The sequence below is a fragment of the Eschrichtius robustus genome, chromosome 1 (assembly GCF_028021215.1).
Source record: "Eschrichtius robustus isolate mEscRob2 chromosome 1, mEscRob2.pri, whole genome shotgun sequence".
Classification (NCBI taxonomy): Eukaryota; Metazoa; Chordata; class Mammalia; order Artiodactyla; family Eschrichtiidae; genus Eschrichtius; species Eschrichtius robustus.
Genome location: NC_090824.1, coordinates 42,719,873 through 42,732,652, shown reverse-complemented (window position 1 = coordinate 42,732,652; position 12,780 = coordinate 42,719,873). Strand labels below are relative to the sequence as shown.

General features: G+C 34.1%; 1 protein-coding gene across 9 annotated transcripts in view; it reads left to right on the top strand.

Annotated features, from left to right (window-relative positions):
- Positions 1-12,780, top strand: part of KIAA0586 (KIAA0586 ortholog) — a 107,549-nt gene that overhangs the window by 5,034 nt on the left and 89,735 nt on the right. For all 9 annotated transcript variants that reach the window (XM_068544720.1, XM_068544783.1, XM_068544766.1 and 6 more), the window contains 6 exons: positions 270-339; positions 5,295-5,469; positions 6,218-6,439; positions 8,415-8,568; positions 9,829-9,996; positions 11,000-11,123. In XM_068544720.1, the coding sequence (XP_068400821.1) occupies positions 270-339; positions 5,295-5,469; positions 6,218-6,439; positions 8,415-8,568; positions 9,829-9,996; positions 11,000-11,123 (913 nt within the window). The remainder of the gene's footprint in view (positions 1-269; positions 340-5,294; positions 5,470-6,217; positions 6,440-8,414; positions 8,569-9,828; positions 9,997-10,999; positions 11,124-12,780) is intronic.

Below are 12,780 nucleotides of genomic sequence, written 5' to 3'. Positions count from 1 at the left end.
TTTCATCTAAGCAGTTTTATTGTTAGAGTTTGAACAAATGTCTCTAATTTGGCCCCAGGTGTTTTTACACAATTTTTTTCCTACAGTCTAGGGTTATAACTATTATTACTCAGTCATTTAATTTATTCCTTACCTTTTTAAATTGGGAAGTCATATTGCTGAATCCCCAAACATTTTTTTTAGTTAAAAAAGTTTTTCTTTGAGTAGCTTATCAAAATTTAATAAATTTTCAGGAATCTAAAGTATATTTTTGTGTTTTGATTTTGCAGCAAATGACATCTTTATTTCTCAGTACACTATGGGACAGAAAGATGCTCTAAGAGCAGTTTTAAAACAAAAGTAAGTTTCATTTACAGAAAATAGGTGGGCCATTTCTTGTGTTTCTATATGGTTCTCTAAAATCAGCTTTATTTATACTTTGCACCTAGGAAAAAAATTTTTTTTTTCAATGTGTGAAATATGTATATGTGATAATATGTATAAAGCATTTTTCATGGTGCTGGGCATGTGTAAAATACTCAGTGGCTGTTAACAATTATTATTATTATTATTGAAGAGGTATTGTTCTAAGCATTTTATGTGCATTAACTCATTTAATTCTCTCAAAATCCAATGAAATAGATACGATTACTATCCCAATTTTACAGAATCCCCATTTTATAGATAAGGAAACTGAGGTAGAGAGGGATTGATTTTCCCGAAGTCATTTAGCAAGTATTCACTGGGCTGGGATTCAAACCCAGGTAGTCTGTCTTTAGAGTCCTCTCTTAGTCACCTCACTATACTGCTTATAGCAGTAGTCAAGTAGTTCCAAATATATAATACTTACTACTTACTATCAAAGGACATTTAGACTTTTTCTGGTTGAGATTTGAGAAAGGGACAAGCTTAGCATCTGGATGGAGTGAAGAGGAATGTGGCTACTACTCTATTCAAATGCTTCCTCCCAACTTTGTCTTTAATGCCAGTGAAATACAGAACCAACCCTGACAACAGCACCATACTAAACATGAAAGAATATATCACTGGAGGAATTTTTTTTTTTTATCATTAGTGGCGGTGGAATGAGATACATATTCTTAGGCTAAATGTATTCTACTTCTGAACCAGAGCAGCCTGGGATGCCCCTTAGAAAATAGGAAAAATTTTTACTTACTTTTGAACTGTCATTTTATTCAAAAAGGAAATTTTAGATTACTTCTATAAGTGGAAAGTCAGTATTTCTAATAATACAATGAAAATAAGTATATAACTATTAAAATAAAGTTTATTCCTTTTTCACCTGTAGTTTTCCATGGTATACATATTATACTCTGGGAAACACTAACGAAATAAATATTACCTCCAAACTACAAGGGTGTGATCTGAGCCAGCCAGAGTTTCACAACTGGTTGTTTTGCTTAATGGTGCTTTTCCTTTTTACATCTGATCAGCCTCCAGTTCCCAATATGTGACATGGTGGTTAGGAGGAGAATTTGGATGGTAAATTGTATTCTGGGATTTGTAAATATATAAGAAAAGGCAAAAGTAAGGGCATGAGGAAGTAGTGCAGTCTCCCAAATTCTATACTTGAACTAAAAATTGCAGACTACATCTGACTTATTTGGAGAGAAAGTGATTACCATTTCCATCCAGCTGACCCCAGATAGAAGTGGCTGCTTGCAACCGTAATAGAGACTTTATCAACTTGCCTTCAAGTCAGAACTCTCAGATCTGAGAGGGAGAAGTTGTTTATATATAAGTGGACTGTGAGAGGTAACTGTGAACACTACTCCTCTTATCTGTTCACAGTAGATCTCTCCCCATTTCAGGGTGGATGAACAGCATTTTTTAAAAAAACCAAAAAACAGAAAAACTAGGAAGGGCCTCTGAGAAGTTCATTGCAATGTAGAGAATAATAATTGAGTCAGAAGTATAAAATGACTCTCATACTGGGTTAAGAGAGATTTTGCTGTAGTCAGTGTCACTTGAATTTTTTTTTTTTTTTTTTGGAGAATGGTGGATGGAATTTGGCAAAGTGATTCTAAAATTTACTTGGAAGGACACACAAGTTGAGAATATATACACATACTGTTAAGAATACATACATGTAGAATGCACACAGTTGAGAATAGCTAATTTTGGAGAAACAGAAATGGAATGATGGAAAATCTGTCCTATTTGCTACTATAATATGCTGTAAAGCTGTGATAAAAGGTAATCAGCTGGAGCCTTTGAGGAATGAAGAGTCTGTCCAGAGTGTCTAGAACAAGGGTAGAATGTCCTTACATGTGGCTGGAGAGGTAAGCAAGGGGTGAGGTTATAAACTACTTTAAAGAAGTTTGGACTTACAGAGAAACGGCAAATCATTTAAAAGTTTTAAAGTATGATATATTTTTCTTAAAAGGCTTACTCAGGTAGTTATAAAAAAATGGATTGGAAGAGGACTGGACTGGAATCCAGGAAACCAGTTGACTATGAATTTTTCAGGAATCTTTTAAAGAGATGAATTAGATTGGTCCTGAGTACATTGGGGAGTGGTGGAATGTGAGGGTGGGAATCATGCTGGGCTGGAGAGGAGTACACAGGTTTGGAAGATGATCTGGAGATACAATTGACAGGAATTGCTTAGATGTGAGAGTGAGGAAGGAGCTAAGGATGGATCCCAGATTTTTGGCTTGTATAAATGCATAGTCAGTAGTAGTATTCATTGAGAAAGGGAAGCCTTGGGGGAATAAATTTCATTTTAGATGTAAGCAGGGGTTTGAGGTACCTATGAGACATACAGGTGAAAAATGTCCGATAGGAAATTGAATATAAAGGTCAAATTCACAAAAGGGGTCTAAGCTAGAAATCCACATGTAGAAGTCATCTGTATGTAGATAGTAGTCTAAGCTCTGGAAGTGATTGAAGTGACTCGGTGGGAGTGTGAGAGTGAAAAGAGATGGCATAGGGTAGGGCTCTGAGAAAACCAAACCTTTAAGAGATGTGCAAAGAAAGCAATGTGGCTTCTAAATGCTACTCAGAAAGTTTATCCAGAGGTGTAAGAGAGTATGGTCTGAACAAAACCAAGGGAAATGAGGTTCTAAGTTTGATAGCTGCTCAGAGGTAAAGAAAGATAAGGACTGAAAAGTGTCCATTGAATTGAGCAAGAGGAGGTAGTAATGGTCTTGGTAAGAGCAGTTTCAGTGTAGCATTGGGATAGATGCCAGATTCAGAGGATTTAGGAATAAAGAAGAAAGTTCTAGAAAAAGACTAGAAGGAAACAGTTTCTTCTGAATGGGAGAGTTATGTGCATTTTTTCTAGTTCTTTACACTTAGAAGCTCATTTGCTACATTAAGCATTTATTAATTTGATAATTGGAAAAAATAAAATTTTAAAGCCTATGAAGAAGTTGATGTCTAGCCTTATAATGTTATTTTTCTTGTTGGTCAATTTAATGTATTAATGTAGAATGAAAGATCTTAAAGGGTAAGTCACATTCAGACTTCAGACAGAAATTCTAAAAGATACGGATTATCTGAATTACATTTTCTTAGTACATCACTCAGTCAGCTAAATATATATTGAGCATCTACTATGTGCTCTTTCTTAGTTGCTGTTTGGTATAAAAGAAGTCCCCGGCCCCCCACCCCAGGTTGCTTAGAGCTTGGTTGGGGAGAGAATAGGTAGATATATGGAGGAATGCATGATTAGAGCTGTGAGAGGAAACATTCAATACATTGTTAAACTGTTCTGTACAGACATTTAAACCATAAGATGGCTGACTATCAAGCCTCAGTTGTGTGGTATAGGAAGTAAATGCAAAAATAATTAATGAATGGAGAGATCAAGAGGAATTGTTATGAGAACAGGTTTATTGAAAAAGGTAAGGCTTTTGTTGTATCTTGAGGAGAAGGATAGAGGAATTTGGGTAAAGAAGGTTGAGAGAACAGAGTGAGAAAAAGCATGGAGTCAGCTGTGGGAGTGGCATGGCGTAGTCAGTGAGAGCAGTGTGACTCAGGAGAGAGGTGGTTTTGGGAGGAAAAGTGCAGTATGTATAGGGCAGGGCCAGAGGATGGAGTGTGTGGAAGGCCAAACAGGAAAGTAGCCTATGCAGTTGTCTATAAGGAATGATTTTAGATTTTTGAATGGTGGGAAAATGTGTGTGGAAAGTTTTTAAGCAACTAGAAACGGGAAGAATGAAATAGTTGACAAGCGATGATGGTTTTGTACTAGAGCAGAAGTCTGAAGGGAGAAGTGCTGTTTTGAGAGAGAAAGCTTGGTGTCACGGGACGATCTCTGGGAACTGGTCCTAACTCAGCTACTTACTAGCTCTGTGACGTGATCAAGTAAATCCCATTACCTCTATGGACCTCAGTTTCTTCATGTGAAAATTAGGAAAGATGGGCTACTGGGTTCCCCCTACCTCCGTAATTCCATGACACTAGTCCTGCAATTGTGATGAAATAATTGACAAAACCTGATGACTCAGTTGAGCATGAGAAGGTAAATGGAGGATAGAGAAGTTAACTTCAAAATTTTGAGAATGAGAGAAAAATGACGCTCTTAATAGAGATGAGGTAGCGTCAATGAGGAGTAAGTTTAAGAGCTCTGTGGCCTTCTTCAAAAATCAAAGGGTGGAAATTCAGCAGCTGGAGATGAGCTCATTCCTGTTGATTTTACTTAGACTTACTTAGGGACTCTTCAGTTTTGTCAGTGTTTTGTTTGATTTCTTTTAGGCCAAATACAGCACAAAATTGACCAGTCTTTTTCTTTTTTTTTTTTAGGTGTTTAGTTAAATGCCTTATTGTGAATATGTATCTATTTTCTGGACTCATTTTTAATCCAGACTGCTTAGTAGTGTATTTTGTGCCCATTTTAATAAACTAGGTGACATTTATTAAATCTAAATGAGTTAGAATTTAAAAAATTCTTTTCAGCAGTTTTAACAATCCCTCTTGGGTTGTCTTACTTTGGGAGTAAAACTTGATACCTAAATTCTTAGAGCCTTTTCTGCATGTTTTAAAATTTGTACTTCTTGACTATAAATCATTGTAATTGTGCCCATGTCTTTTCCACATACATAAGTCATATTTTCTGAAATATCAGTGCCTTCAAGGAATTACCTTTTTATTTCTTTAGTGTGTAGTGACCTGAGCCTTAATAGATTTCATTAACCAAATGACTGATAAGATGCTGATAGCAAAAAATAGGGATTTAACTTTTTAAAAAATCAAGAAAACTCACCTGCAGCAGATTACCACTTGTAGGTATTTCTTCTAATGGTTCAGTATAGGTTACTGAATAGATTTTATTCCTTTTTTATTTACAGAGCTCAAAGCATGCCTGTCTTTAAGGAGGTAAAGGTACAGCTTTTAGAAGATGCCAGCGCAGAAAAGGACCCTATTATTCAGGAGAATAGAACTTCACCCAGTGGAATTGATTCAGCTGCAACTGTGGCTGCAGCAACTGCTGCCGCCATTGCAACAGCAGCTCCACTGATAAAAGTATATCTGTTTCTTCCCAGATAGTCATTACTACTTTGTAAAATGTAAAAATGTTTATTAGAAACTGATTCTGTAATTGTTGTGTCCAGCCATTGGCTAGGGATATTGCTGTCTGTAGTTGTGAATTATTTCTCAGAAGTTGTGAGATTTACCTCTCATCCCTGTGTTAGTTCTAGAAAATCCTGGACTTTCTTAGTTTTAGCACTGAAAAATCTCATCTTGCGAACCCCTCAGTCCTGGGTACCTGGGATGGTTGGTCATCCTTATTTTAGAGCTAGAAGGGACCATACAGACCATCTATGCCAAAACCCTCAGTTTGCAAATGGGAAAAGCAAGAAACAGGTCAGAGTCAGCAATACGGTCTTAGAGCTAATAGGTGGGAGAGCCAAGACTGCTGACCTAACTCAGCCTCAGATTAGTGAAGTATCGAAAGCTACTTTGTTTTGCTATTTCCTTCGTTTTCATTTCCATTTAAGTATTTTTAATTTCCATTAAGTATTTAATTTCCACTTAAGAAACAAAAATTGTATGTGACAAATTTGGTATTTTTTATGAGAGAAAAGATCTACTTAAGGATGGCTATCTTCTGCCTTTTATTTCTGTGATTCTAAAAATAAAGGCATAAAATCATCAGAAATTCAGAGGGTAAAAGCTCTGGTTTGATAATTTCTCAATACCAGTCACTTTATATAATCTTTCTAGTAATTGAGCATATTTTTCATATCTTTGGATATTTTTACTGTTTTAGGTGCAGAGTGAGTTGGAAGCAAAGGTCAATACTGTTACAGAATTACTCAATAAGTTACAGGAGACTGATAAACAGCTGCAACGTGTTACAGAGCAGCAGACGACCATTCAGAATGAACATGAGAAACTACACTGCCGTGATCATGGAGAGCAAATGAATGTGTTTATGGAGCAGCACATTAGGCACCTTGAAAAACTGCAGCAACAACAAATAGATACTCAGGTAATAAAGGGATCACACATTCCATGACCTTTTATCACGTGGATCTCTAAGCCAACATTCATTGATCATTGCAGTAGCTCAGGAGATTGTAACAGTTTTCGTTCTTAAATAACGATTCGCTTTTGTTCAGAATTCGTTTCCTCTATGGGGGTAACTCTGCATGTTCTAGTTCAGATGTCTAGCTCTGTGAGACCTCTCCTTATAGTTGGCTTTTCCTTCTTTTGTGGTATTTCCGTTCACGGTGTTTTTAAAGGGCGTTTATCGCATTGCAGTTTCTTGTTTACATCAGTGGCTCTTAGCCTGGGAATGTGCATAAGACTCACTTGGAGAGCTTTATAAATGTACACGTGAGCAGGTCTCAGATGGGGTCTGGGAATCCTTGAAAGCTCTCTAATGATTCTGTTGCACACCCTTGGATGAGAACCACCTAGTATACTTATTTGCTTCTACGTTTGCTTAATTAAAAAGAATGAACACTCTTATGCCTTTTGAATATGAGGCACTGGGCTATTATAAAAAGAAGAGTTATCCTCACAGAGAGCTAATAGTATAGTTTCTTATTTATTTTGGAATTTCTAAGTCCTGGGATACTGCCCAGCACTCAGGTACTCAGTATAATTTCTTTTTGAATGAGTGAATGACCAGGGTCGTAAATGCATTGGTTTTAATTTACTTTTTTTCCCTACTTAGTATGCAGTTTAAAAACTTTTAAAAATAAAATTAAAATATAACATTCAGAAGAATATATAAAAATAAGCTTATCATAGCTCAATATAAGATCACAGAGTGAACACTAATGTCCTATTATTTTCAAGACTTCCTAATAGAGCTTGTCTTGAAATTTTCACGAGATTAAGATATTATTTTTATTGGAATGATTCTGGGCATATAAAATAAAGTTTTAGTAAGTACTCCATACATTGCTAAAATTGAGTGTGCAGCATGTCATCTGGAGAGGCTAGGAGTGGGCCTATCAGAGTGCTGGTCCCCAGTCTACAGATAACTTTGCTTCTCTGAGCCTTGATTTCTTTACCTAGAAAATATTTTTGGTTCAGGGTAGAATGAGATGACACATTTGAAAAGCACATTGAGTTTTTTTAAGGTAGTTCTAGGTGCCTTCCATTCATTTATCCTTCCATAAATAAACGCATAATTTATTAACTTTCTGATTTTAGAAGAATGGAATCTTTGCTAATTCAGACATCTTATTTATAAAGCCTATAACTACAGAGAAAATTGAACTTTCAATGAGTATTGTAGTAGTTCAGTTAATGCTTAATGAAATGAAATTCTTTTTGAGTCCATCCCTCTTCTTGTAAGAGTGATCTCAACACACTTTTAAGAATTCTGTAAAACTATAAATCTTTTCGGTTTTTCTTTGCCTAGCATGAAACTCTTTTAAAATCAGTTTTATTAGTTAAGATACTTACACATTTCAGATGTTTTAATAGTGTTAAAACTGTGTTGTCACTATAGTTTCCATTTATATGTAAATGCATATATTACTGATGCTACTATGCGCGGCTACTATTTTATTTGAGTGCTTTGTATCAATGGTTTTTAAACCTTTAATTAAAATAAAATCTTACCATCTAGGATATAAAAGTTGAGATGTTTTGGTTTTAAATTCTCTGGTTTAAGTAGAGGTCTAGGGCTAGGGTCCCTTCTTCCTGGTCCTCTCCTACCCTGCTTCAGTGTCTCTTGAGCCATCTCTGAGGTGAAAAGGAAGAAACTGAGGTTTAGAATAAATTAAATGATCAGGACCACACTGCAGAGCCAGACTTAACCCAAGTGCTATTATATGCTTCCAGTGGCATTGCTGCTGCAGTGGGTAGTTGCATGTAATGTATGTATTTTCATTGTTTATTAAATCTAATAGATTGTTTTCAAGTCTTCTAATAAATTTCAAGGTATTTTGGCATCTAACTCTTTCAAATGATATTTGAAATTAACAAAGTAATTTTATGTTTTCTAGACTCACTTCATTAGTGCTGCACTCAAGACTAGTAGTTTTCAGCCTGCTACTGTGCCCCCTTCTAGAGCAGTGGAAAAGTATTCTGTAAAACCAGACCATTTGAATTTTGGTAGCAGTAATCTATCTTCACATAACACCTTTGCTTCCAAGCAAGGTAAAAATGTGTAGTTTTCTATGACTAAAAAATGCCAGCTGTGAATGTTCTTTGCAGTATATAAGCTGAAAACTTACTTACACGGTTGTGAGAGACTAAGTCTTTGCTTTATAAAATTAGGGTTTTTTTTTTTTAGGTCAGGTAAGTTTTAGATTATTTTGAAACTTGTTCAGTCAAGTTATATGGATCATGTTCTACTTAATGGTTTTAATTAATAACTTTCATAAATTGTCAGTAGCACTTCTATATAAATTTAGAAAAATTTTACTTATCTAGCATCAAAAATGCTTGTCATCAATTCACCAATTTTCTGACAAACTGGATATTTACTGTTTTCTTGATTCTGTCAGGGGAGAAACCATCTGAGTACAATTAGAAACAATTTCTAAATATTTTCAAAGAGTTAGTAATGCAAGTCTATTTTAATGGAATTAAAAAAAAAATCTCTTTATAAAAACAGGGGAATACATAGCTTATTTGTGTTACACCTTTGGAATTTAAACTATATCAATAAATGTATCTCCAAATTATTGATATTTGAATAATGAACTAATGAAAATCAAGGGCCTACCCCTTTAATGATATACAGATCCATGTAGTACAATATTCCTGACATTTGATTTGTTAGAACATTGTTGGATTACAGACATGTTAAAGGTTCCTTATACTTGCAAGGTGCTTTACGTTTCCCACAAATGAGTGGGTCTTAACAAAACTTTTGTGAAGTGATGTGAGTCAGTTTTTAAGTTGTAAAGGGAGGAAGATGAAGCCCAGAAAGGTTATGACTGCCTGCTCAAGGTCACCTGGCTTGAGAGTGAAAGTATCAGAGCTACAGCCAGAACTCAGGTTTCCACGCTCACGGTTTATAGTTGTCTAATGTATCTTGTACTCACTAACGTGGGATCTCTCTAGATCAAAGTACATAAAAATTTTAAGACTTGCTGTACTTAGCACCAGACGGTCTTACCAGTTTTCATTGCCATGAGCAGTGTCTGGCTATGCCATTTTTCACCACAACTTGAATAGCACTGAATATTGTCATATTTTTTTCTTATTTATTAGGTATAAGTATAAAGTATTTATAGTCTATATTCTTCTGATTTCTAGTGAGGATGAACTTATTTCTATATATTTGTTAATAATTTGAGTATCCTATATAATTTTGGTTTTATTTTTAAAATATGGGGAAGAGTAATATTACAATTTAAATGTTTTTAAAAAGTAAGTTAAATTTATTATTTTCTTTATTTTCTATTGAAGCACCTTCAATAGAGGTTGAAGATACCAATTTTGATAAACAGAAATCTCCTTTGGAGACACCAGCACCTCGCAGATTTGCTCCCGTACCTGTTTCAAAGGATGATAAAATATCAAAGAGGGAAAATCCTACAGATAAAAAAGAAAATATGGAGATGTCACGTCATACAGGTAATAAAGCAATTATAATTAGCACCCACTACTTTTATTAGACCCATCTCAATTTAGGAACAGATTTCCACACTCATGATTTATAATTCTCTAATGTGCCTTGTAGTAACTGAAGTGGGATCTCTATTTTTAATATTTGTATTTAAATGATACTTTCTGGGCAAATCAAGCTTCTTTAGATTCTTTGTAGAAGGAGTTGGACATATACCTTTATAATTATTCTGACTATCTTCAACATGTTATTACTTAAACCTTTAATGAAAAGAATTTGTTATTAATAAATAAAAATTAATGCTTTATAGAAGGTAAGGTTGATTATCATGTTTACTTATATTGTTTTTAAGTGTGAATTTAAGTACTAAAACTCAGAGAAATTTAACATTTATTATTGTGTTCAATTGGAAAAAGTGCTAATGACCTTTATAAGTGACAGGAAGTAATAATTTGTTATAGACGCTTAAAATATAACCTTTCTAGTAAAAGTAAGTAAAAATGTTAAATATAAGCTTTCATTTTTGGAGTCATTTAAATGCATTCCAGTCTTGTCTTGGACACATTTAAAGAATCTTAAGGAATTTAAAAGATAATAAAATCTTTAATAAATAAACTAACCTCACCAAAAAAAAAAAATTTTGTTATGTAGTCTCATTAAAGATGAGGCTAAAAGGAAGATTCAACCGATAGTTGTTGTGAAGAAATAGTTAAATCTCCCTTTTACTGTTTATAAAAATAGTTCAGTTTACTGGGCTTTGTGATGATGTTACTTCTCATTCAAATTCCTTTTTTCTGTGATGGAAATAAATTCAGGCCTAAAATTTTACCGGTATAGTTTCCTTGAGTTATAAATATTTAGTTTTACTGATGAATGTATGTATAGTCTACATTGTAAATTGAGTAGGTCATCACCACATGAAACTAATTTAGTACAAATATATGTGAGATAGTATATAAAAGAGAAATGAATTAGTACTTGAAAAATGATACTGTATTTCTTCTATTGTAGAAAATGTAGGACTCTTGGAACAGATTTTGAATAACTATGATCCTTTGACAAGAATAAGTGAATCTTCAGACAAAAACTTACTAACTAGATCAAAAATAGGATGGAATCCTGGGAGGAGAAACAGGTAAAAACAAGAGATTGGAATAAAAGCTACATTGAAAAGAGCTTTGTTTATATTTTTAAAATTTCTTTAGAAATTTTAGTGAATTTAAAACATTGCTTTTAAAAATTGTCGTAGATTTAGTTACTATTTTCTTCTGCTAATAGATCTTTCCTCTTTTCTATAATATAATTATGAATACATCTAATTTTCTCAAACTGTGGATTATTTACTATTCATTTCTGATGAAATGATATCTGGGATTTGCTTCAATAATTATCCATTGTAGGGGCTTCCCTGGTAGCACAATGGTTAAGAATCCACCTGCCAACGCAGGGGACATGGGTTCGAGCCCTGGTCCGGGAAGGTCCCACATGCCGTGGAGCACCTAAGCCCGTGCGCCACACCTACTGAGCCTGCGCTCTAGAACCTGCAAGTCACAACTACTGAAGCCTGTGCATCTAGAGCCTGTGCTCTGCAACAAGAGAAGCCACCACAATGAGAAGCCGGTGCACCGCAACGGAGAGTAGCCCCTGCTCACCGCAACTAGAGAAAGCCCGCATACAGCAACGAAGACCCAACACAGCCAAAAATAAGAAAATAAAATAAATTAAATTAATTAAAAAATAATCCATTGAAGGGTGGGGAAAACTGGGTTGGAAGTATAACTGAAATGAGAATAGCCATCAGTTAGTTATTTTTGTAGTTAAATAAAGGTATATAGAGGTCATTATTACTATTCTTTCTACTTTTGTGTATGTTTGAAACTTTACATTATAAAGAGTTTTTAAAAAGTCAAGTAAATCTAAGCCACTATAATTTTTTTTTGAATGTCATGAAAACTACGATAATAAAAACTAAATGAGTCACATTTTGCGTAATCTCATAAGAAGACATTACAATTTTAGTCCATTACATTTAATGTAATTACTGATAAAGTAAGATTTATGTCTGTCATGTTGTTATATTTTTTTTATATCTTAGGTCTTTTTTTATTCCACTATTCCTCCATAATGTCTTTTTTTTTTTATTAAATAGATATATTCTAGTATAAGATTTTAATTCCCTTGTTGCTTCTTTTACTATATTTTTTGAGTTATTTTCTCAGTGGTTGCCCTAGGAATTACAATTAACATCTTAACTTAAAATGATCTAGTTAGGATTAATACCAATTTAATTTCTATAGGATTCAAAAACTTTGCTCTGATATAGATTGATTCCCTCCCCTTTTCTTTCTATTATTGTCATACAAATTATGTCTTCTTGCATTATAAGTTTATCTGTACAGCTTGATAATTATTGCTTTATGCAGTTGTCTTTTATATCCGATAGAAGAAAAGAGTTATAAACAAAAATAATTTAATACTGTCTTTTATATTTACCTATGTAGTTAACTTTTACCAGTACTCTTTATTTCTTCACATGGATTTGAGTTAGTTTGTGGTGTCCTTTTATTTCACTCTGAGGGACTCTTTTTAGTATCTACTGTAGAGTAGGTCTGCTGGTGATGAATTCTCTCAGTTTTGTTTATCTAGGAATGTCTTAATTTCTACCTTTGAAGGGTAGTTTTGCCAGATGTAGAATTTTTGGTTGACACTCTTTTTCTTTTAGTGCTTTGAATATGTCATCTCACTGCCTTCTAGACCTCATGATTTCTGATGAGAAGTAAGCTGTTAATCTT